The sequence below is a fragment of the Maylandia zebra genome, linkage group LG2, assembly GCF_041146795.1.
Source record: "Maylandia zebra isolate NMK-2024a linkage group LG2, Mzebra_GT3a, whole genome shotgun sequence".
Lineage (NCBI taxonomy): Eukaryota > Metazoa > Chordata > Actinopteri > Cichliformes > Cichlidae > Maylandia > Maylandia zebra.
The window spans coordinates 5,426,260-5,452,112 of NC_135168.1; the positions used below are offsets into that span (position 1 = coordinate 5,426,260).

At 43.4% G+C, this 25,853-nt stretch overlaps 1 protein-coding gene across 1 annotated transcript in view; it reads left to right on the forward strand.

Annotated features, from left to right (window-relative positions):
- The window catches only part of LOC112431789 (NACHT, LRR and PYD domains-containing protein 12-like), a 301,046-nt gene that overhangs the window by 245,929 nt on the left and 29,264 nt on the right, over positions 1 to 25,853 (forward strand). Inside the window, exons 2-7 of the mRNA XM_076888510.1 lie at positions 15,639 to 15,768; positions 16,024 to 16,125; positions 17,118 to 17,196; positions 17,358 to 17,544; positions 17,673 to 19,473; positions 22,323 to 22,496. Of these exons, the coding sequence (XP_076744625.1) occupies positions 15,653 to 15,768; positions 16,024 to 16,125; positions 17,118 to 17,196; positions 17,358 to 17,544; positions 17,673 to 19,473; positions 22,323 to 22,496 (2,459 nt within the window). The 5' untranslated portion in view covers positions 15,639 to 15,652. The remainder of the gene's footprint in view (positions 1 to 15,638; positions 15,769 to 16,023; positions 16,126 to 17,117; positions 17,197 to 17,357; positions 17,545 to 17,672; positions 19,474 to 22,322; positions 22,497 to 25,853) is intronic.

The window sequence follows — 25,853 nt, forward strand, 5'->3', positions numbered from 1 at the left end:
ATTCATTGTAAGTAAGTAGTGCTTCCTCGTTAAATTTTAAAACTTAGTAGCGGCCGCCATTGTTGGCAGCTGAAATTTGGCTGGGCCGCGCTATGAATTCTGGGATATGGTGGGCCACGAAGGACACACCCGACCCATCCTTCAAACTCGGGGGAATGAAGGACGCATTTGAAGGAGTCGAGGAATCGGGACAGCCTTCGTCGCCTGGCTGTGACGTCATCGGCCTTCAAATGCGGCCTCCGGAGGATGCAGCCGACGTTTTGGGACACAGCTTGTGTGTCTTTGTTGGTTATGTGACCTCCCAGGGACTACACATGGAAACGAGCAGTTTAGCTCAAATCTGGCAGGTTTCCATCGTCTGTTTTTGTCCTGATGTCCATGAACATGAACACTGTCCCTGTCAAACACGTCCAGATAATCTGATCCAGTGTTGTTCTTCTTCTGTGGTGTTTGTGATGGAGCAGCAGCTGCTGATCCTGATGTCCTCCACCAAGGGGGCAGCAAATTCAGCTGACTGTCATCATTTATTAAAAAGATGTAACAATGTGACATAATGCAATATAATAGTGTCAGTTACACATTGTGGGTTGCACTGTGGCCAGAATGGACATTACCTCCTGCCTAATGGAAGCTGTCAGCCATCCTGCAACCATGAATTAGATAAGCAGAAGTGAAGGGATTGTTAACAACAATTTAATAATAAAATGTAATGTGATAGTTGCACTTTATTAGCTCCCCACAATCGTATGAATAATAAGCATGAATGCACTGCATGCTCATAGCAAGTTCTTTAGGTTTAAAGTGAGATCCTGCTTTAAAGGGCGCTTCATCTGCTGGGAATGACATGTTTCTTCTAGTATGTAAGGCTCAGCCCATCTTACTGGGACTTACTTTTGTAGATCCACATTTTCTAAACCTGGTGCTCCATGATTGGTGCAGAAGCTTTAAGCTACTATTAACAAATAATGACCATGGACTTAGTTGTTACTACAATAACTTATCATTGAGCAACTTGTATATTTAATTTTACTTGTAAAACTATGCAAGTAGAATTGAATGGGGCACAGTGAGCTGAGCACAGGCCCACTCTGTGACACTCAGAGGTTTGTGGATATCATACTGAGAGTATTGGACACAGTGCAGCCAGCTTGCAGCCACTTTCCCACCACTTTAGCACAATGTTTACATGAGACTCAGCCACACTAATGTTCCTGGGCAGACATGTGGTGCAGCATGGCTGATGGCACTGTACCTGCAGCTGTCATGGACAAGAACCACTCAATACCTCACCCAAGCCAAGCCTGTGCTGATGTTGTGATCTGAGACCGAGACACTAACCCAGGATCATGATATGATGTTGTGAGAGTTTCACTAAGAATTAGCTCTGATTACAAGATTTCAATCTATCGTAACTCTAATTTGTATTTACTTCAGTTTGTTCATCTTGGAGCTGTGTGCAGCTGAGGACAGTCTTATTATTACCAGGTGAGGATATGTAACAGCCACAGTCTGTAGAGATGATGTCACCATGGAGTGGTGATGTCACTGGAGCTGCCAATATGTGCTCCAGCCAAAGCTACACCAGAGGGTTGTGCTGTGTAACAGGTTGGTGCAGGTGGTGTTATCTACATTTGAACATTAGGCAACAGTCTCATGAAGACACTTTCTATTGTTCACTAAAGACCAACAATAACAGAGACAAAGGGAGAGCAGCAGAACTAGTGCTAACAATTAGCACTGCTAGCCTGCCCACCAACACCAGCTAATGTTCTAAAAACGATGATCAATGATTTTGCTGTAACGGCTCCAGCTGTCTGTGTCAGGGACACGTTGGAGATGAAGTGAGTGATCCAGTGACAAAGGTTTGGAAAGCTGCAGTCAGCTGAGACTAAAGGAGTCACCTGACCGAGAGACCAAATGTTTCACTGAGAACGTCCAGATGAACAGAATCAACCTTTGGGATAATCTGTTCCACACATCCATGTTTCACTTACTGCATTATATTTCCTCATTGCTGTGCACACAGGCCTGTGGCTTATAACCAACTCCAAGTTCAGACTCAGAGGCTGCTGAAGCTGTTTTCTGGAACAGAGACGTGTTGGATATAAAACCAACTCTTCTTTATGTGTCAGCACTGAGGAAAGGAGCAGCTTCGTTTCTAAGTGTATGAAGGACTGTAGCAGTGTGTGTGTGAGCTTTATTTCACAGACAGAACCATGTCAAAAACACAACTTCAGGTAAAAACAATACAAAATCAAAGAGTCTGATCAGAAGGATTAAACAGAGGAGCGTGGGACTGTTTTTAACAGACAGCAGGTTAAGTCAGGCTGGAGGAGTAAACTGAGCCTCGGTGTGAGCAGCAGTGTGTTTGACAGGAAGCTGAGATAAACAGTCTGGAGCCCATTTAGTGCTTCATATGAAAGTGTGAGGATTTGAAAGCAAATCTAAAATCAAGCAGGAGTCAGTGTGAGAATGATTTGTGCTTTTCCTCAGTCAGATGCTGGGAGTTTCAGTTCATCCATGTTCAGCGTGCTGTGCTTTGTGTAACAGGAGAATATGACAGTATAAATCAAGTCTTCATGTCACTGAAAGCCTCCACAGTCTGCTATGGAGGTGCATCAGTTTGGATTTACAAGAAGAACATTTCTTAAACCTGCCACAAGATGGCGCTCCAACAGAAGGGATGTCCACAGTGTAACACAGACACACACATACTGTGTGAATGTGTGAGTGAATGGGCTTTCAACACAAGGCTTCTGCTGCTACCTTTAATGACATAATTAGCTAACAAGAACAAACTGTTAATTACCACCAAAGAACGGCTCCAGATTTTAGCTGCTGACCATTTTGTGAAACGTTGATTACATCAGCTTATTGTTGATTTTTCAACCTTAATATCAGCTGCTTTAAAGGAGCCTCGTTCTCTGGCAGTAACACTTTTCTTCACTAGATGCAGTGCAGGCACAGTCTGTGTTTCTAAACTACACACTAATGTTCATTGTTGTGCAGCTAAATCCTCCCTCTGGATGGGAAGAATCCCTGTCAGGCTTCAAACACCTGGCTTGGTGTTCTGGAGCTAATGTGTCACCTGTGAGGACTCTGAGATGAACACACAGCAGACACTTCAGTTCTCCGTCTGTGTGTCCTCAGTTTCCCAGCATGCCTTGGCTGTGGTGGTGGAGGTGAATGAGGGGGAACATGCTGCTCTGTCAGCACTCAGGTTTCATACCTGGTGATCTCAGAGGACAAAGCGGTGTTACAGCAGCGCACGTTGATGAGACCTGATGCTCTGAACAGTTCAGACTTCAGCCTCACTCTGAGAAAACAAACGACTGACTGTCAGCAGCAACTACACCTGCTCCATCAGTGACGGAGAGAAGGACTGAGACTGAGAGACATACAGCTGCAGGTCAAAGGTCAGAAACGCCCGCTCTTTGTACGGGTCAGGAGTTAGTACTGCAGAGGTCAGAGGTCAGCTTGCTGACAAACCATTTGAAACAGTTTGGAGCTAAAAGCACAACAGCAGAGGAAAGAAGAGACACTGCAGAGATGATGCAAAATATTGTGTTTTGTTCTCAGCTGTCAAAAAGTGTAACACACGTGTTCCAGCACAGCCTTTGTGTACTTTCACTTCTCCATACTGTCCATTGGAAATCCTGTTTGTTACTTTTTGATTTCAGTCCATGTGTCCAAAGCAAACTTCTGTCCCACACTTTCTCTGCTGACTCTTCACCGATGCTCAGATGATCTCAGATGATTTCACCAGAACTCATCAAAATTCGGGCTCCACAGAAACCCAGACGTCACTAAACAAGCGTAACAAGCAAAGTGAAAACTGGTCGTTCAGCTTTATTGACCAAAGATAAGCTCACATGTCACCTCATGACACAGACACTTATTTCCACAGCATGCACGAGGACTGACAATAAGTGTCTATAAAGCCACTTCTATCTGCCACACCTGTGCTTCTGTCATGGTTGCTCTCCTCTCACTCTGTCATTTATCCACAGTCTGCCTCCCTCTGCTCCGTCAGCTGACGTCCTCTCTACACCACCTGCTGTGTTTTATCCTGCAAAAACACATTTAAGAAGCGTTGCACCGAGTAACGGGAGGAACTGCTATAAAATCCATTTAAAGGAGGTGGTGCTGAGTGCTGTGACTGGGGTCCCACCACTGACATCACGGGTGGAGGACATGTTGGAAAACTGCTACAAAGTGCTGTGCAGCCAGCAGAGCTTACAGTCTGTCCTGTGTGTCATACAGGCTCTCACACTTAGTGTTTCTGTGACACATTGAAGAGAAGTTTGTGTTGTTCACAGTTGTGCTTGTACTGAGTGACAGCTGACATGACCTAACAGGAATAATGTGTCTGTGCTGAATGAGAAGTAACACACAATGAAGTCTTGATGCATCTCAATCATCCAGGAAAGTGAGTCTGTTGCTTCTGTTCATCTGGACGCAGCGTTTTGTGGGAGAAACGTGTCGTCATCATCAGGTGACGTCTTCAGTCTCAGCTGCAGGTTTCAGTCTTACAAACAGGACATTTGCATAAAGACTGAAAGCAGCTGCAGGAACGATGGGCTGGGAGCTCCGTTCCTTCATCTTAATTATGCAGATTCTCAGGACCATTGATCAACAACCACTGATCCATGTCCATGAGTCCCATTCACAGAGATGTGGGAATGGCTGCAGTCACAGCATGTAAGATGGAAATAAATGAGAAGTATTTAGCTGAAGTGGATTTGATTTATGTTACTTCTTTTTTAACTTGTAGTTCTACATTGGAAGATTATTGTGATATTGAAATATAAAAATACATTTATATTCTATTATTTTCTCAAAATAAGCGTCACACTCGTGGAAGCCGGTGTAGCCGCCGAAACGCCTGCATTTATGGAGACTTTCAGCCCCAGGTAGGCCAGTTATGGATCTTGGATCCACATTATGTCAGCAGCTGTTCTCCACCGTGAACTGTGTTCAAACAAACACGCTCACGCCTCACAGACGACAGCTTACAGTCCTGTAGAGATAAAGTGACTTCGTACAGCCCCGTCTTCAGTCTTGTGGAGATGATCTCGACGCTTTGGTGGATGTTACTAGCTCCTGTGCAGTATTTTGTAAAGACATGATTATACCCCGTAAGCGCGTTAAAATGTACGCTAACAATAAGCCATGGGTCACTAAAAGTGTCAAATCCTGTTTAAGGAAAAAGAGACAGGCCTTTAAAGAGGGGCTGTTACCGATTTTCAGACAGCTACCAAGGAAATGAAAATCGAGATCTTGAAAGCAAAACAGACAAAAACCTTCTTGAAAGCAAATTTGCTGCAAAAACTTTTGGGTCTGCCTGGACTTGTATGAAAACCATAGCAGGGTTTCAAAATCCCCAGAGCAGCAGTCAGGTCATTTTAGATGTTTTAATTCAGACAGAGATTTTCAAACGCTTTAAACATGTTTTATGCTCGTTTTAGTTCTTCTGATTTCAGCGAGGATATTTGGGAACTGAAACAGAAACTGAGAGATACTCAGCACTTTATCATTGAACTCAGCGATGTTAAAAAGGCCTTTCATACAGTCAATGTGAACAAGAGCCAGGTCCTGATAATATTAGTGGCCGCCTAATTAAACCTTGTGCTGATGAACTCAGGCCTATATTTCAGGTTATTTTTAACAAATCCTTGCAAACACAACATGTGCCCTCTCTTTGCAAAGAAGCAGTCGTGGTTCCTGTCCCTAAATCTAAACGACTTCAGGCCTGTTGCCTCACTTCAGTTGTCATGAAAGTCTTTGAAAAAATCTTCAGAAATGTGATTATGAAAGAGACTGAAGGTCAGCTGGATCCAATGCAGTTTGCATACAGGCCCAACAGAGGAGTGGAGGACGCACTTTTGACTTTACTAAATCTGATTCTTAAACATGTAGAGAGTAAAGGGACTTTTGCAAGACTTCTTTTCATTGATTTTTCTTCGGCTTTTAATACAACACAGCCCCATATTTTAATTAAAAGACTTTTAGAACAGTTTGAAATCAGGAAAAACCTGCTGGGCTGGATTTTAGATTTTCTAACTGACAGGTCACAAAGAGTGAGAATAAATGGGGTTCTGTCTGACCCAGTGTTCTCCTCCACAGGTTCTCCTCAAGGCTGCGTCCTATCGCCCTTATTATTCACTCTCTATACAAACATGTGTCAGGGCAGACATGAAAACAGGGTCATTATTAAATATGCAGATGACTCTGTTATTGTCAGCTTACTGAAAGAGGGTGAAACTAACCACGGCCCAGTCATTGATGACTTTGTTCAGTGGTGGGAGGAGTCTTATCTCCAGCTGAACATATCTAAAACAAAAGACATGGTTGTTGATTTTAGGAAACAACAAAATGGGCACGGAGTCACTTTAATTAAAGGTCAGAAAATAGAGCAAGTACAATCATATAAATATCTTGGGACCATAATCAATGAAAAACTGAACTTGTGTGAGTGTGTGATGGGTGGATGACTGGATGTGTAAAGCACTTTGGGGTCCTTAGGGACGAGTAAAGCGCTCTACAAATACAGGCCATGTAATGGCAGAAACGTTCTCTAGTGTAAATCCTGACTAGTTCATTAACTACAGATCAGTTTCAGTGAACATTATTCACAGAGGGATCTGAGTTCCTTATACCAGACTCTACAGAAACTGTAACACTGTACAGCTCTGCGACTCAACAATATGACAACAATGTAACACACACTAGAATCATCAAATAAAGCCCCACTAACCACTAGAACTAGAACTAACTAACTAGCACTGGACACTTGCATATTAGAGATTTCTACCACCATAGGAGGCGAGATATCATCCTTGAACCAGAGCATCCAGCCCTCAATTTCGGACATAAAAAGCGACGTGGCCAGGCATGATAACACTTTGACTGAACTGCAGGACTGTGCCTCGAACCACTCTGACACCATCGCCACTCTCCAGGCCACTGTGGAGCGTTTGTCTGCGGAGGTAAAGAAGTTAGATGAGAGATGTGGAGCTCTTGAGGCACTCCAGGAGGAATAATTTAAGAACTGCAGGAACACCAGAAGGCACAGAGGGACCCAAGATGACTGAGTTGGTTCACACCTGTTGGCGGAGGCGCTATCTCTCGAGGAGAAGCCACTCATCGATCGAGCACATAGAGCGAATCGCCAGCGTCCCAAACAAAGTCATCTTCCTCGGCCCATCATCTTGAGATTGCACTACTACCACATTGGTGAGGAAATTCTGCTGAAAGCTGCAGAGAACAAGAACCTGATGTATAAGGGTTTTTAAAATAAACATCCTCCCAGATTTCCCTCCCTCTGTTGGAAACGCAGAGCCGCATTTGCAAATATGAGAGGAAGACTACGTGGGATGACCGGCGTCAGGTACAGACTGCTATACCCTGCAAAGCTGTTAGTGACCCATGGTGATGTGAGGAAAAGCTTTACCCATCCCAAAGAGACCGTAGACTACGCGGAGAAGCACCTCTCCCACCCACCTTCAAATGTATTAAAAGCAAGGATATATCTATATGTCTAACGCTGACACAGCACTGTGTTTCTTCTTTTCCCTTTATATTCCATGTAAAGGTGAATATGGAGCGTTTATGGCGATTTTCTGAATCTCGGGCAGATGAACTTCCCTGAAGTGTTTCCAGCTGGGTGTCGAGTGTTTGACCGACGCATGAAACGACACGTTTGTGAGTCTTTGTGAGTATTTATCACACGGCGTGCTGCGGGGAAAAGCCTGTTGTAACATTCATGTTTTAGCCCCTGACGGCTCTTTTTGGCTTTTCATCCCTAAACTCTCTGCATGCTCTTTCATGTGATTCCTTTTATTTTGAAAAGTCTCAATAGGATCTTGAGCTTTATTGTGAAAGGTTTATGTGGACAATAAAGAAGCAGACGGCGGAGCCACGCGATGGTTTTGCCGGCGTTGTTGCTAACGAGCGTCCGTAGTGTGGTTATATTAAATATAAGAGAAAGAGAGAACTTTAATACAGACACTACAGTGAGCATCACAACCATGTAACATATTTTACACCATGAAACAAACGATGTTTCATATCATCATCTGATATATATGTTATATGGAACAGGCCCAGCGCAGGCTGCCTGTGATGCAGCACAGCGCCACCCTGTGGTCATCACTGCACTGGTGACACTACAAACAACAAGTATACAGGATGGACGGTGGCCCTGAGAGCTCACACACACTGCTGCTTCTAAAACACCATGAAACAGGAAAATGCTGTGAAAGCACAAAATAATCACAGTTCAAAGAGACAATAGTGACAGAAACAGAGGCTTCACTGGTGCTGAGGGAGAAATCCCAGAGAAGCTTCCTTCCTGCCAGTATACAAGCCCACCAACAGAGACAGGACCAGTTCATCCTCCATCACTTACTGTGGCTCACGTTGCTCTTCTGTTGCTTTGCATCACAGACGCGTCTTTACTGGCTTCTTCTTCTAATTGCACTTAGAAACATGTTGTCTTTAACCTGTCACAGCTGCCCAGATGTTGCTGCTGAGAACATGTGGAGCTGATTCATGTAGTCATGTGTCTGTGAACAGCCAATCACAGGAAGACTTTCAGAAGAAACTCAGAGGAACAGCTAAGATGTGCTGAGTGACACAAGAACTGACAACAAATGTTAAAGTTCAAATGGTGGTTTTGTTTGCAGGGACTGTGAGTGGATGGAGATCCTGGTCCTCCTCAGCTGTGAGTTCTTCCTCTGTCATGAGAACCTCAGGGGGAGAACATGTGCTCACTCTCAGCTGCTTTAACAGGAAAGAAGCTCTTTTAGATCAAAGCTGAGAAACTGTTTGTAACAGCGAACTCTGTCACCTTTCTCTCCTCAGCCTGCTGCTGGACAGGCCCATGAAGCTCTGCTGTAAAGGCTTCCATGTCCCAGGCTTCACCTTTACCTGCTGACCAACGGGAGGCGTGGCCAAAACAGCGATGGGGAGTGGAGCAGCAGGTAGCAGAGGTGAGCCTCTTGTATGCAGCCTGTTATCTGTGGGACCAGGGAGCACGTGACAGCAGATGTTGCTGATTCAACATCTGTGTGACAGCTGGAGCAGCACAGTCTGTAGGAAACATCTGTGCATGTAGGAGACACCAAGGTTTACATGGTGGAAGCAGACGACTGACTCAAGCAGCCTCACATCACAGGCTGCTGGCTACAAGCACATGACCACAGTGACTGGTTTCACTGGTGTCTGTCCCAGTCTGTGGCAGAGACACAGGAAGTCACAGACAGCCTGCACACAGCGTTTCCTCTGGAGTGTGTTTCACACCCTGTTTGTGTTTCTCACTAACATGTAGTTCTTCCTGCACACAGCAGCACTTTGATCATTTCTCCTGCTTTTCTTCCTTTTCTAGCTTTTATACACTGACAGTAACACAAAACTCCAAAGTCATCATTTGAGGAGCTTCTTAAGAGTTTCTGTGAGTTTAGTGAAGTCAGCCTCTCAACAATAAGTGTGTGTGTGTTGATTATCTAATGTTCAGAGAGGACTGCACTGATGTAGCATCCAGGTGAGCAGCTTATGAGCCAACAGGGGAAATTTAGCTGTATTATTGTTGTTTAAATGTAATAATTTATTATTTCATGTTCCAATATTTCACTTTTCCCAACGTTTTGTTATCATTTGGTCTGAAAACCATGACAAACAGCAGTGTTACAGTTGTTAGCATTAGCTGCTATAGAGCACTCAGTCACTGTATTGGTGTTAGCGACATGAACATATCTGAGCTAACTGTGTGTTCCAGATGTGCAGCAAACCCAACTGTCCCTGTGTTTTCCTGCTGTAGACATTATCCCCATGATGCTGACGTCCTCTGGTGGGACGAGCTCACACGTTTATGGATTCAGATGCTAACTGGACCAGACTGGTGTCAACCTTTGTGCTATAGAAGCAAATCAAAGAAGAGCCAGTTGAACCTGAGCTGTCTGTAGTGGTGACACCAACACCATGTCACCTGCACATGCTGACCCAATCAGAAACCAGCGTTGACGCTGAGCCTCGGCTCTGTCTCAGGAATACCATGAACAGGCAGACCCTCTGCAGCAGGCTGACCTGTGACCTCTGAGACAGAGGGAGGAGTTTGTGTCAGCAGGGGGCGCTGCAGCATCGCCTGAGAGCTTTAAGAACAACAGCAATAAACAGGAAGTGAAAGTCACACTTCTGTTGTTGTGCGTCATCAGCAGACCTCCACCCTCTGCAGGAAGATGAGATAAGAAGCAGCCAATCACAGAGCAGAGAGCGTGTGACTTCCTGTTCCTGCTGTTACTGTGACAACAGCTCCTGGGACAGAGAGCAGCTTTCTAAAGAGGAAAGATGCTGCTGTCACCCCCGGGTGTCATGTGACCCACCTGATGTACCGATTTAAGACTGTAAGAACAATAATAACAACATGTTTTAGTCAGGTGATCCATGCAGAGCAGATCCATGTGACCAAACACAGCTGGATCACATGTTTCCTCTCCTGGAAACAGAAAGCCTTCATGTATAAAGGCTCATGTACCCACTGAGCCCTGCTCTCAGATCTGTGAGGCTTTAACAAACAACAGTTTAAAGTCATGTTTAGCATCTTCTGTCAGTGTGGAAGGTCACACACTTTCCTGAGTGTTGAACCCTGAACTACTAGCTGTTCATGTCAGCCTGGACATAAATACAGACCTGCCTGCCGTCATAGACCCCAGCACTCACATGTTACTTATAAGTGACTCATATGTATGCATGTATATATTGTGTATATTGTGCTATTTCTTACTTAGTGTGTTGTGTCTTTGTTCCTGTTTGTGCTGCAGCACTGTAACCTAAATAATTTCCCCTGGGGATCAAAAAAGTATTCTGATTGTGATTAAATGAAAGCAGTCAGAGCAGAGGACGGTGATGTAAGGAATGGGATTTTAATCAGCCAGTCTCCTTTAACTCTCAGCATCACAAAGTAATGTGGTAACATCTGGACTGATGTGTTTACTGTCAGCTAGTTTAAATGCTGTAGGCTGCAGCCGCTGCTCTAACACTATAACTGTAACAGGGCTCAGTGCTGCTTCTAACAGTCTGAGCTGCTTCAGGCTTTATTTGTGAGGAGCACAGCAGCTTACAAACACGTGGCTGGGCCTGGACCCAAAGGAGTGTTTGTTAAAGCCTGCAGTGAATCCAGCAGCAGAATGATGGAAATGCAACACAGCAATGATGAAGAGGAGCAGCATTACAGCCAAAGTCCAGTTCATACAGTTAGGTCCATAAATCAAATAAGGGAAAATAAAATGTTGGTTGGATGCACCTGTCTGCACCCTTAATGCTCTCTGGTCGCTATGGTAACGCGTAAACATTTCTTTCAAAATAAGACACACGACTACAACACGGGAAAAGACCCAGGGAAACGAAGTTAACGATAAAAACCCTGAAAACCATTGTTGGATTTATATTTTATCATTGTCATTGTTATTGGGGAATATCTAACCATATATGCTTAGAGGTGTAGAACCAATTGTGTAATGATAGTAGTCTTTAAAGACTTTGTGTGACTCCAGAGTGTTCTGGCATTCACACCCACGTCCTGGGATCATGGGAGAGGTGCTACCTTCTTATTGTTTTGTGGTAGGATGTCTGTTTTAGTCTAAGTGCCTTTTGTTTAGATGAACTGCTGGACTTCCAGACCAGCAGGTTTAGGGAAGTCGTTTATGGGGTCACACTCTGACTCCACACACACACACACACACACACACACACACACACACACACACACACACCTACATAACATACAGACTGGTACCTTTGTTCACGTGTATGTTAATGAACCTATGTATGTTCATGTAACCTCAATAAAAGAGCAGTGTTACGAGGGAACGGACGAGAGCGACTGTGGTCAAGCGAAGGAACGGCATTGGTCCAGTTCTCTCCCGTGCACGAGAAACATAAAGAACTACTCGTGTCTTGCTTTGCTGTGTAGCTGGATTGAACGATCCAGCGAACAGGTTTATGCTACAAACCTATCAACCATCAATTTCACACCGAGCCTCGACTCTCACGGCCCGGTACCAAACGACTCACGGACCGGTCCGTGACCCGGGGGTTGGGAACCGCTGAGTTAACGGATGAGTAGTTCAGGGCTGCACGTCATTTTCATTGTTAATATCTTTGTGAAAAGCACATTGATGTGAAAATCTTCATGAGAGTCAGAGGCCCTACAACACGATTAAAGATTCATTCAAAAGAAAATCACAAGTTATTATCATCTTCAGAACATTTCATTAAACATTAGAGACAGACTGCTGAGTACATCTCATCTCTATCCAAACAACCTACAGTCCACAAACACATCATGAACCAGTGCTCTGGGCTGTGGTCTGTCCCCAGTTACATGGATCAGCTGGTTCCCTGGAGGTGACTGCTGCTGTGGTTTGGAGCGGATGAATAAACCTGAACTGAATCAGGTGTCCAGTTACTTTTGGTCCCTTTAAACCAGGCTGTCACATGTTCAGGATGTGAAACTCCTCCTCCTCCGTGAAAACGGGTGTGGGTCACAATCAGCCAAGGTTTTGGGTGAACCCATTGTGAGATCTAGCCCCACGCTATCATGTGATTTCCTGTGATCAAATGTCCCAGGATGTGAGTGGGCGTTAAGACGTCCATGTCCCTCTTCAAGCAACTTAAAGAAGTCCAGACGCTTTTCTTTCCAAGCTCCTTCAACAACATCATTCATAGAACAGCTTCCAGCTTCTTTTGCTCGGCTACAGTTTGGATGGATTTGCATTTAAAGATGCAACAAGACTAAAATGGTTAGGGTCAGGAGGTCAAAGGTCAGAGCTCCTGTGGGTCTGAGGGCGGCCTCACGCTGGAGAAGGATGAAGGAGTCTGACCTGAGCCAGTGTTTGACATGAACACATCAGCACTGCTGTCAGTGAGCCTAACGACAGCCGTTAGCATCATTTCAGTGTTTCAGTCATAAAAACACTTCCTGTCACTGTGGTGGTTACAGTGACATCATGCAGTTTGTGCTTTGACCTCCAGAGGGCGACAAATCAGCACAGACAGAGAGCTCCATTCAAACTTTGCTGCCATCAGGAATAATTCTTCAAATATAATCATCAGTGTTTGAGCAGTTATGATATCAGGGACAATCTAGACATGTGTGACAATACTGAACATGTCACATGACACACCTCAAACATCATGTGATCCACTCTCAGTCTGCACTTTCATTCATGACTTCAACAGGTTGAAATGAGCTTTGAAGAAACATCAGTTCAGTGCTGAAACATTTAAACGCTGCAGGAAGAACAACAACAAATTGATGACGGATGTTTGTGCTTCAAACAGGAAAACCAGCAGAAATAAATCACAGCCTGCCAGAGGTTTGGAGTTTCCCAGGTGCACCTGAACGCAGCACAGTGTCCCAATGCTCCTTATTGTCCTCAAACGTCTCTTTGGGTGTTTCCTTCCTGCTCAAAGTTTACTGTCACTTCCTGAACTTCGTGGAGTGGAGCTTGTTGTTGGTGTGTGAAGAAACTGTAAGTTTGCTTTGTTTCCTCCTTTAACAGTTTGTCTTTAGGAACTTTACTGTTTGTTCAGCTCGTGTTTGATTTCTTCACACAACAAACTGTGTGTGTTTGTATTTCCGGTCTCTCCATTAAAGTCAGTGTGTAATGTTTCCTGGCTAACATCAGCTGTGTGCAGCTTAGTTCAGCACAAATCACGTTCACGGTAGTTCACGGTAACGGACTCACAGCTGGACCAACGAGGCCGAGTGTGTCCGCCACTCTGAGCTACGTTCGTGTTTGTGTACTTGTAGTTTGTACTTTGAGTTCACTCAGAGCCCACAGAGGACGCAGCGTACGTGATGACGTCACAGCCCTTTACCTCCTTTACTGTCACTGTGATTAATATTTACACACGAGACACCTGCAGAGCTCTGACGCTGAGCTAGCACACAGCATGCTAACGCTAAGCTAAACAACATAAGCTTAAACATGTTTTTAAACAAGGAAAATGAACTACACCTTTTTAAATCCCTGTCAGAACTATTCCACAGGTTACCTCCTCTAACAGAAACACATCTCTGCTTTATATTTGTCCTTATCTTGTTTTTTTTAAAGAAATCTCTTCCCCTTAAGTCATATTGACTCTCTCTGACTTTGAACAGCTTCTGAGTACTGGGGCAAAGCAAGTTATTTTGTGCTTTATACATTATCTGTGCCATTTTATATTCAACTAAATCATAAAATTTCAGGGTATTCAGATTAATAAACAAAATGTTAGTTGGTTTTTTATAGCTCTTTTTTGTAACTTGAAAATATGAAGAGTGTTCGTTTTATATCCATTAGCCCATATCTCCAGACAGTAAGTCATATATGGAAGCAACAGAGTACAATAAAGTGTGTATAATGATTTTTTGTTCAGGACATGCTTTGTTTTATAGAGAATAGCAATGGTTTTTGACATTTTTGTTTTCACATTGATAAAGTGAGCTGCTGCTGCTGAACTTGAACAGGTAACAAAGTGATGAGCAGTCAGGCTGCAGGTTTCTACCTGTTCATGTTTCTACAGTAGAATCACTTTGAAGTGTCTTTGTGCTGTTTCATCTTTGATTTGTGTTCATAAACACTCAGAGAAACATCACGTGACCTCATCAGGATCTGTGTTGGTGTGTGGGGCTGTACCTCAGCTTTATGTTGTTACATGCTCATTTGTTCATTTTAACATCAAAGTAATGTTATGAGGAGTAATGAAGTAACGTACTCCATTACTTTTAATCAAAGTGTTCTGTGTAATATGTGTAATAATGACTGTTTTGAGTAATGACCAACACTGATCACAACAAAGAGGAAATGCCTCCAACATGCACAAACATTTGAGCCACAACATGCAGTTAATGTGCACAAATGTCTTTGATATGCTGCTCAGTGATGGTGGTGACTGTCAGAGCAGAGCTACTGAGAATCAATAAGTAATATCAATGATGGGATCAGAATCACTAAATTCTTCTCATCCCTGTCAGTATCATACATGTGCTGTATAATGTGATAAATGTAGAGGTGCTGGCTGTTCTCTCACTCTGCTGTTTAGCTGTAAAGGACGCCTCCCTGCCTTTGTCTCATTCATGACCTTTAATAGTCTCTTCTAACATGCAGAGATCTGTATGATCTGTTTCATAGAGTCTAACCAGCCTGTACAGGTAACAACAACAGTCACTGCATCACTGACACACAAACGTCATCTCTGTCAATAACAACATTCATACATGGAATAAAAACACATCAGTGGATCATTGCTGGAGCTGATGTTTGTGCTCCTGGTGCAAAGGCTCTCAGTTTCCTCCTTGAAATAACATCAGTGGTGGGTCAGCGACATGCTTTCTTTCCCTCTCAGGTTTAAATATCTGGGACTCTCCACCGTTTGGTTTTAGAGCTGAAGAAGCTTCTCTGATGAAACGTCTTCCAGAAACTTAAAGACGTCTCTTTTCTCTCCAAGCTCCTTAGATCACATGACCTGGATGACTGAACCTACAGACATATTGACCTGGTTTCATGGTCACATGACAGGTCAGAGGTCAGCGACTGTAACTCAGTTCCTCCTGTTAATGTGAACTCACTGAGTGTTTGTGGTTTACCTCTCAGACTGACTGAAGACGATGATGGAGGAAGAGGAGGACAGAGTAGAGTCTGCAGGGTCCAGCTGTCCGTCTGTGAGGAGTGACCGGTCCAAAGGTCAAAATCCAGACTTCAGTGGTGAACCTGGAGCAACGAGGTCAGAGAGCTGAACTCACTGAGTAACAGAAATAATTCTGCACTGACATTATAATCAGTGTTGACTCTGGTTGATTGTCTGACTGTGTTTGTGAGCTGAGAGGAAATGAAAATGAGTTTGTAACAAAAATCAGTTTTGTCCAGTTTTCCTGTAAAAAGCTGAACTCTAATCTAAGAGGATGTTACTGACAGGAAACAGCTGCATTATCTGCAGTCTGTGTGATCACAGCTGCTTCAATCATGTTTGTGTCTGCAGAGGTCAGAGGTCACAGTCTGCAGGGTCCAGCTGTCCGTCTGTGAGGAGTGACCGGTCCAAAACTCCACCCCCAGACTTCAGTGGTGAACCTGGAGCAACGAGGTCAGAGAGCTGTGATGACTCCTTTACATGTTTGTGTTTCCTGGATAAATATGACCTGAAACATCCTCAGATTGTTACAAAGATTCATTAAAAAGAAAACAATGAAAGAGAAAAGATCCAAATGTTCGACTTGGTCATTTGCTGTTTGAGGACAGTGATGCTCATATCTGTGGGGAAAGTGTGACCTGAGTGGGTTCATGTTTGTCTTTAAAGAACAGAGCTGCTCTGATTCTCTTTGTGTCTGATCTGTTAAACAGTCTGAGAGGTCACACAGAGACCCAGCAGCTAAAGCCTGGATCATACTGGCTGCTGTTACTCCATCAGGACAACACTGAACCACAGTGGTGTGGATGTAGTGGATAAATCCCACCATACTGATGCTCAGAGTTAACCACAGGGAACAAAACCAGATGTTACCTTCAGATTGTGACCTTTGGAGTGGACGATGCAGATTTCAATAGAGAATAAATGTTGTTGTTTTTCAGCTGTGAAGAAAGAATCTAATTTTCTGAACTTAAGAATTTATGATGCTGGAAACAACATGGAGACTATAACACAACATTTCCACTGTGTTCATAGAATGAATGTAAAACTGTCAGACATTCATTAAATATGCAAAATGTCTACAGAAGCATCAGAGGGTCAGACGTGAAGCACTCAGTGATTTTGATCAAATGACTCATCAGTTATTGATCTGTACTACACTGATCTACCACGTTAGTAAAGCTGGTGTTCTGGTGGTGGAGGGAGACTCGGATCATGTTCTGGTTTTGGAGCAGTGATCTGCTGATGGTTCAGTTTGATGAGCTTCTTCAAAATCATCCCTGACATCACCACTGAAAGGACGTCCATGAAAACAGACTGAAAATTACTGATATGTTCACAATCTGAGAGTTTAAAACTTGACAGACTTGATTCAGATGAAGTTATTTGAGCAGAAACTCCTGGATCTTTATCCTGTGTTGATCTAATCCTTCATGGTTCCTCCACAGAGTGGAGCAGCAGAGCTCAGAGGTTCCCAGTGGTCAGTCTGCCCAGCAGCATCAAACACAGCTGGACTCCATATTTATGGTCTGTACATGTACAACAACTACTGTTACATCTGTTCTGTTCACAGTCATCTCCATGCTGCTCTTTGTAGACCAGTGGATCGTCAGTGTGTCCAACATGGATCTGATGTTTGGCTCCATGATTTCAGTCTGATTGGCTCATTCATAAATATTCTGTTCCAGCTGCTGGAGGACAACATCATCACTTTTGTGAAGAACGAGCTGAAGAAGATCCAGAAGGTTCTGAGTCCAGATTACCCAGAATGCTTAGAGAGTCAGAGGAGCAGCAGCAGAGAGGCATTTGTGAAGATCACAGTGGACTTCCTGAGGAGAATGAAGCAGGAGGAGCTGGCTGACCATCTGCAGAGACGTAAGAGGATTTATCTAAAGATTTAAGCTGCTGGATAAATGAACATTTTCCAGAGATGGAAGATGGAGCAACATGTTTTAAAGATTAGTTCTTTTTGGAATTGAGTGTTTATTTTTCTTCTCTATCAGAACTTCAAGCTGCAGTTTGTCATCGTAACCTTAAATCCACCCTGAAGAAGAAGTTCCAGTGTGTGTTTGAGGGCATCGCTAAAGCAGGAAACCCAACCCTCCTGAATCAGATCTACACAGAGCTCTACATCACAGAGGGAGGGACTGCAGAGGTCAATGATGAACATGAGGTCAGACAGATTGAAACAGCATCCAGGAAACCAGACAGACCAGAAACAACCATCAGACAAGAAGACATCTTTAAAGCCTCACCTGGAAGAGATGAACCAATCAGAACAGTGCTGACAAAGGGAGTGGCTGGCATTGGGAAAACAGTCTTAACACAGAAATACAGCCTGGACTGGGCTGAAGACAAAGCCAACCAGGACATCCAGTTCATATTTCCATTCACTTTCAGAGAGCTGAATGTGCTGAAAGAGGAAAAGTTCAGCTTGGTGGGACTTGTTCATCACTTCTTTACTGAAACCAAAGAAGCAGGAATCTGCAGCTTTGAAGACTTCCAGGTTGTGTTCATCTTTGATGGTCTGGATGAGTGTCGACTTCCTCTGGACTTCCACAAAACTACAATCCTAACTGACCCTAGAAAGTCCACCTCAGTGGATGTGCTGCTGATAAACCTCATCAGGGGGAAACTGCTTCCCTCTGCTCGCCTCTGGATAACCACACGACCTGCAGCAGCCAATCAGATCCCTCCTGACTGTGTTGGCATGGTGACAGAGGTCAGAGGGTTCACTGACCCACAGAAGGAGGAGTACTTCAGGAAGAGATTCAGAGATGAGGAGCAGGCCAGCAGCATCATCTTCCACATCAAGACATCACGAAGCCTCCACATAATGTGTCACATCCCAGTCTTCTGCTGGATCACTGCTACAGTTCTGGAGGATGTGCTGGAAACCAGAGAGGGAGGAGAGCTGCCCAAGACCCTGACTGAGATGTACATCCACTTCCTGGTGGTTCAGGCCAAAGTGAAGAAGGTCAAGTATGATGGAGGAGCTGAGACAGATCCACACTGGAGTCCAGAGAGCAGGAAGATGATGGAGTCTCTGGGAAAACTGGCTTTTGTTCAGCTGCAGAAAGGAAACCTGATCTTCTATGAATCAGACCTGACAGAGTGTGGCATCGATATCAGAGCAGCCTCAGTGTACTCAGGAGTGTTCACACAGATCTTTAAAGAGGAGAGAGGACTGTACCAGGACAAGGTGTTCTGCTTCATCCATCTGAGTGTTCAGGAGTTTCTGGCTGCTCTTCATGTCCATCTGACCTTCAGCAACTCTGGACTCAATCTGCTGGAAGAACAACAGAGAATCTCGATGTTGTCTAAGTTAATTAGCAAACCAAACCTACAATCTCTCCACCAGAGTGCTGTGAACAAGGCCTTACAGAGTCCAAATGGACACCTGGACTTGTTCCTCCGCTTCCTCCTGGGTCTTTCACTGCAGACCAATCAGACTCTCCTACGAGGTCTGCTGACACAGACAGGAAGTAGCTCACAGACCAATCAGAAAACAGTCCAGTACATCAAGAAGAAGCTCAGTAAGAATCTGTCTGCAGAGAAAAGCATCAATCTGTTCCACTGTCTGAATGAACTGGATGATCGTTCTCTAGTGGAGGAGATCCAACAGTCCCTGAGATCAGGACGTCTCTCCACAGATAAACTGTCTCCTGCTCAGTGGTCAGCTCTGGTCTTCATCTTACTGTCATCAGAAGAAGATCTGGATGTGTTTGACCTGAAGAAATACTCTGCTTCAGAGGAGGCTCTTCTGAGGCTGCTACCAGTGGTCAAAGCCTCCAACAAAGCTCTGTGAGTATATTTGTACTCATGTCTTTACTTTTAACATCCAACTGTGTCAGTAATTTATTTCACCAGGTTTTCTGTCTTTGTATGAATTTGTATCCTAAAGTTTTGGGATTTCTCCAATACAACTGTGACCTCTTTGATGCCTCCAGAACTCGAGACGCTGGATTCACCATAAACTCTGATCATCACTGCTGCTGTTATGTTATCAGTCTTTGTTTAAACACTTAGGCTGCATGTGCCTGATGTTGTGATACTTTATATTCACATGCATGCTCCTAGATACATTTCTACTGCAGGTCTATTTTAGTCACAAATGTTGGTGAAACACTTGCTTTTACATGCATGGTGGGTCCTGCATTAAAGAAAGCATTTGAATTACTCAGTGAATCCTGGCAGCCAGAGAAACATCCTTAGTTCCACTTTAAACTAAACTCTGCTTCGGTCTTCCACAGTGTGTTTGTTGTTTCTTTGTTGTTGTTGGCCTGCTCTCTCCTCTCACTCCAATCTGGTTGCAGCAGATGTTTGTCCCTCCCTGAACCTGCAGACTTGGGTGCAGCACCTCAGTTCATCTTCAGTCTGAAACCAGCTGTTGTAGCTATATCCCCTCAAGCACACCTTCCCTGGTCATCTCTGCTGTGGTTGCTATAAAATTCAATCTTGATTTAAAAAAAAGAACAAAAAACCTCAAGTCAGACTTGATGCCATTTGTTGGCAGCATGGTGCCTGTTTGTCTTTGATGATAACCTGCAGCACAGTCTAAAGCAAACCTTCGGACTTTATTGACTTTATGCATGTATATATTCTTCCTGTTCACCTTGGACACACAGCAGCTCTCTGTTTGTTGTGATTGGATCTAGAACAGCCAACATATCCTAATCTAGATGATTTCTAAGGTGGTATCTGGGAGGAAAAGTTAAAATCAGCTTGGATGGCCTGTACTGTATGATGGCCTTGGTTGCACCACATTGATAGCCATGCAGGGTGGTTCACTACTTGGGCAAGAAGACCGAGGAGTGAGCCACCCTTGGTCAAAGCTTGGTCATTCAAGCTCACTGTTTTCCCCTTGTTGGTTGATGATAGTTTTTTTTTTACCTGACTTATAGTCATCATTGTCTTCAAATTAACTCACACACTGCTGACTGCTGTAGCTTACCTGGCTGAGCAGGTGACCCATGCACTGAAGGTTAGAGTCGTGACTCCAGGGCCTGGTTTGAGTCTGCCCAACACCATTTCCTGTGTGTTATTCTCCTCACTTCTCCCTCCCTCCCTGTCTTCTTTGTCCTATACAGTGAAGACAAAAGGCCTCGAGTTCTGAAAACTCTTCCCCTTCATCACCTTCCATCTCTCTCATCTAAAATCACCAGTATTCTCTGAGTAGAGAATCTCTTCACAATCTTGAATGATAAGGATCCAAGTGGGTAAAGTTAGTTATTTGTTGTGTTCCTATTTGCAGCTGGGATAGATTAAGAAAAACTATCGGCTGCCCAAATTACATCCAGTTTAGAAGACAAACATTGAGTGAAGTGTTTGTTTCATCATCCTTCACAACTCATCAACCACGTGTCACAAACTGCAGCAGAACAGTACAAAGCATGTCATACTGGATGGCTGCAACAACCAGAGTTTTACCTACCTTTGGTATTTCGTGACAGCATGAGCGTAATATTTACTGAACAGAGTCGTCTTCTGTAATCTTTTCAGATTCAGATTCAGAACACTGTATTTATTTTCAAGGGGCAATTAGGATACTGAGCTTTCCAACCGTACATACAATACACAAACATCACATTGGGGAGACGGGTCAGGCTAGGTAGCTGGCCGGTCAGCCGCTACAGCAGCGACCCGGAACCAAACAGCAGAAAATGCACAACATCAGGAAAGATGAGGAGAAAAAAGAACTCCCCCCAGACTGAGCTCCAACAGGGAGATCAGTTTGAGAAAAGACAAAAAAAATGACCTTAGCGCAGATCACATGAAAACTCTTAATACGCCATAGAAACACATGACAAGTAACAGGGATGGGTAAAAGGTGAGAGACAGCCGGTGTAGACAGCGCACCCGGGCCTGCAGCATTTGCGCTGGTCCCCTCGACCCACCGTCTGCACCGGGAGGGGATAAGCATGCTTAGGATGGGAAGGAACAGTCTAAACACCGTCTGTTATCAGGGTGAGATTTGTTCAGCTCCAGCCTTGAGACCACAGCTCGCGCCGGTATGTTAGCCGCATGAAATGATGGTGGCTTTCTTTGGTGCGAACAACTGCATGTCAATTTCACAGCTGATCTAACAGTCCGTCACTCGTCTCTCAATCTCCCGTTGGAGAGCCACGAGCTTCTCCGAGAGGTTATCGGTTTTGCGCTCAAAGAGCAAAGTCTGAGAACTCACGACCACCATGAGCTTCTTCAAGATCTTATCCGTGCTGCGTTCAATGAGCCCATTTTGAGAAGTCACGACCCGTCCCATTGTTTCAGTCACAGCGGGCAGCCTTGTGGGGGTTTGAACAGCTGATTCCGCTTTCTTTAATCTTCAATAAGCCAGGGCCAAGCCAGCTCAGATCAGCAAGAACCCTTTGCTGCTGTGAATGTCCGTGCTGCTATATTTCAGGATCAGGCTCTAAATGTACAAATGGATCTGAGAAGATTTCCAATCATGTTTCTACTAGATTTACAGTTTGTTTTCATGTCTTCTGACTCAGATGGTGGAGCAGGTGGAGCTTGCAAGGAGTAAGTGCTGCTATAGAAGAAGAGTTGTGTTTTAATGAAGCTATTTAGTTAACCAATAATTGTATTGCATGCTGGCATTAAAAATGTTTCATTTGACTGATTTAATTGTTTGTTTGTTTGTTTTCTTCCAGACTGAGTGGCTGTAACCTCTCAGAGAGAAGCTGTGATGCTCTGTCCTCAGTTCTCAACTCCCAGTCCTCTAGTCTGAAAGAGCTGGACCTGAGTAACAATGACCTGCTGGATTCAGGAGTGAAGCTTCTGTCTGCTGCACTGCAGAGTCCACATTGTACACTGGAAACTCTCAGGTCAGGATCCAAACATATCATTAAATGATATTATTGTACAAACAACCAAGCTTTATAGAATTGGCAGGTGAACTTTTCTTTGTCTTTGGATTGCTTAGGAGATTCTTAATTACTGTCTGAACATTTTTTTACAGTCACATATTTTGTTTTAATGGTCAAACAGAATTATTGTTCAGTTCAATGAGCAGGTAGCTGTGAGATTCATAATAATGAGGTATATTTGTATTAAAGATGACTAAACTTGAACAGTAGCTGTTAGTTACTTTGTTTACTCATGTGTGCTGATGTTGTGAGTAATTTAAAGCTGAAGTAAACTTGTAATGAGTTTAATAGAGTTTCTGAAGTAAGTGTACTTGGAGACATTTATGTGTTTACTAAAGTCCAGGAGCAGGAGGCTGTGTGTAGCATAGAGGAACCCAGACCTCAGCTTTGTCTCCTGGTTTCTGTTGCTGCTGTTACAGTTTCCCCTCATCGTTCCTTCAACAGTCTCTTCACTGTAACAAATCAAAGTGTTACTGTATAGATTCACGTCTGAATGTTGCCATGTGCTATTAAAATTGAAAGCGATGTTTCATACACCCACGTGGTTCAGTCACACAGTAACTGATGGTAAATAATGTTTGTGTTGAGCACATCGTACAGGTCAGCTGCTCCACACAGATCTCAGGTTTACATGCTGGAACAGTTTGTGATCATGAAGGATAAACCTCACTTCCTCTGTTTCATACAGATGTGACATGAACAATAACACATTCATGAAATCCTTTTAGGAACACAAACACTATTGTAGCTGGAGAATATATTTGAATGTAGGATAATGTAGGGGATCATAAACAACAGTAATAACTAACCACCACCTCACCATTTGGGTTGGTAGCTGCATGTTGATTGATGAAGTCATTTTCTTCTTCCTCCATTTCTACCTTATTAACATCAGATTAAAAGCTGCACAGAGACAGGCCCTGGACATGTTTAGCCTAGCTTAGTACAAGGACTGGACATGGGGGAAACGGCTCTCATCACTGGATCAAAACATGAAAACAAATCTGAAGTAAAGTTTTGTTGAAGTGAACTGTGGTGGTGCCCAATGTTCCCAATAAGCTGCGCTCGTGCAACTGCGCGCTGCTGGCACGGTCTCTGCACACAGAAAATCTGTGTTGCACACAAAAAAATCAAATCTCAATTGAAATAAAAATTAAATCTTCAACAATTCTGTTTTGCAGTGTTAGTCAGTGACTGGCTGCTCCTATATGGGATTAGAACGATGCCACCTTATCCCGTAGTCCAGCCAATCACGCGATTCACATTCGTATATACGCAGCTAATCAACGTCGCTGACAGGCTATGACAGCGTCCTTATGTGCCGACAATGGTGTTATAGCGAGCAAAGTGGCTGATGATGAGGTGAAGCCACGTTAATGACAACGTGTACAACCATTGGAGATGTGACCAGGACAGACGGAGCAACTGAGGGAAAAAGTGTGGACTTTATACCAGTTTTTAAATTGTGTTGATCGGCCGCGTAAAACCAGAGTTATGATAAAATATCTGCAATGTTTGGTTTTCTTCCTGAATAGTATTGTTGTTTATAACAACGATAGTATTCAGTATTTATTGCAACAAACTTTGTTGTTTGCAAAACTCAGTAACTTTTTTGAAGAAGTAACTATATAATTAATTGCCCAACATTGGTCATTATATCCTGTATGTTGCAGACAGAGTTACAGACTCTCTCCCAGACCACAGACTCATAATACAAGTCAGAGCTTTATAAAAATAGAAAAAATAAAGTTGTGTTTTCAAAATTGGAGTTCAAGTTATTTTTACTTCCAATAGTGTTAACATACTACAGGTCATGAACAAGGTTGTTTTTAATTTTCATTGTAAGTGGGCTAAAGCAGTTAATTAACAGTAGTCTAACATAAATGTAAATGCTGTAATTTGATTACTTTAATAAACCGTGTAACTTGGATGGATAAGATGCTGGCGTGACCACAGTGCACACGTCTGCTGTTGCTCACAGAGGTCCAAGGGACGCTCAGGGAGTTTGTGTGTTCGCTCAGACACGTGAAACATTAGAGGGAACATTGGCGGTGACTGGCAGGGAAAAGGGGAATGATAAGACTTACTGTAAATATAATTATGTATGTATTGAAAAAGGAACAACTAAAATGTTCCAGCTGAAAAAATGAAATCAGTTTCAGTTTATGAGCTCTGTTTGTTTTCTTTACAATTCCAACCTTTTATTTTGAAATGAGCTGAGTTGATGTCCAGGTCTTCCCTGCTTGTCCTGATACACATAAACATGAGTATCCTTGCAGGTCAGATCTCATCAGTCACACCTGTTAGTGCAGTTCTCCTCTAGATTGTAGTGTTTGTTAAACTAGGATGATTTTAGGAGCCTGGACCGCAGATCTAGGGGAAGATATGACTTGGAAAGACTAAACCAACCTATTAGAGGTGTTTGCACTAACATAGATAAATACTCAGATTTACACCTTTAGTGTCTCACAAAGGGTTGAAAAGTGAATGTGCACAGAGAGGTTGGTGGTGAGACGGGCACTTCCAGCACTGTAGATGTGATCCAGCTCAGTGTTCATGGAAATAATCCGGAGAGCAGGATTCCTTGATGAATGTCACATCTTCTTAAAGTTATAATCCACAGGGAAAACTGTGAAACTGTCGATCTGATATCTACTCAACCAATCAGGTGTTTACATGCCCTTCACTGATCTCCAGCCCCACCTTATTATCAGTTTCTCTCTTTTACATCTGAATTATCTTCACTTCACATTTCAGTCAGTTCAGATTTCATTAGCACGTTCACTTTAGCATAATCCATTTTAATCCAAACACCTTTCTCTTTAAACTCTGTTTGTCAGTCACAGTATATCCAGTACAATCCTCTTTTTCACTGCGTCACACACATTCAGAGATCAGAGTGTCCTGTGTGTGCTCTCATTCACTCACACTCACTCTCATATGGCTGAAGTCTGTTTGTACACAGGCTGTCAGCTGGCCTGAGTTCGGCCTGTCTCTAAAATCATTATTTTATTACTTTTATTCTGATTCATCAAAGCCAAACTCAAACATATTTATATTTACTGATTATGTTCTCATCAATAATTAACAGTCAGTACATTCAGATATGAATCATAATTCAGTGTTTAACATATTATCACAGATGGACTGCACAGGAGATCTCCTTTATGAAGAAACTGTGAAAGTTTGTCCAACAGTGGGAAACATTTCAGAGAACATCTCAGAGAATATCTGTGAAGCAGAAACTAAACATAATAATAGAAGAAAAGCCAAATAATGATCCAAATCCTGCTCTGAGACTATCAGACAGTAAAG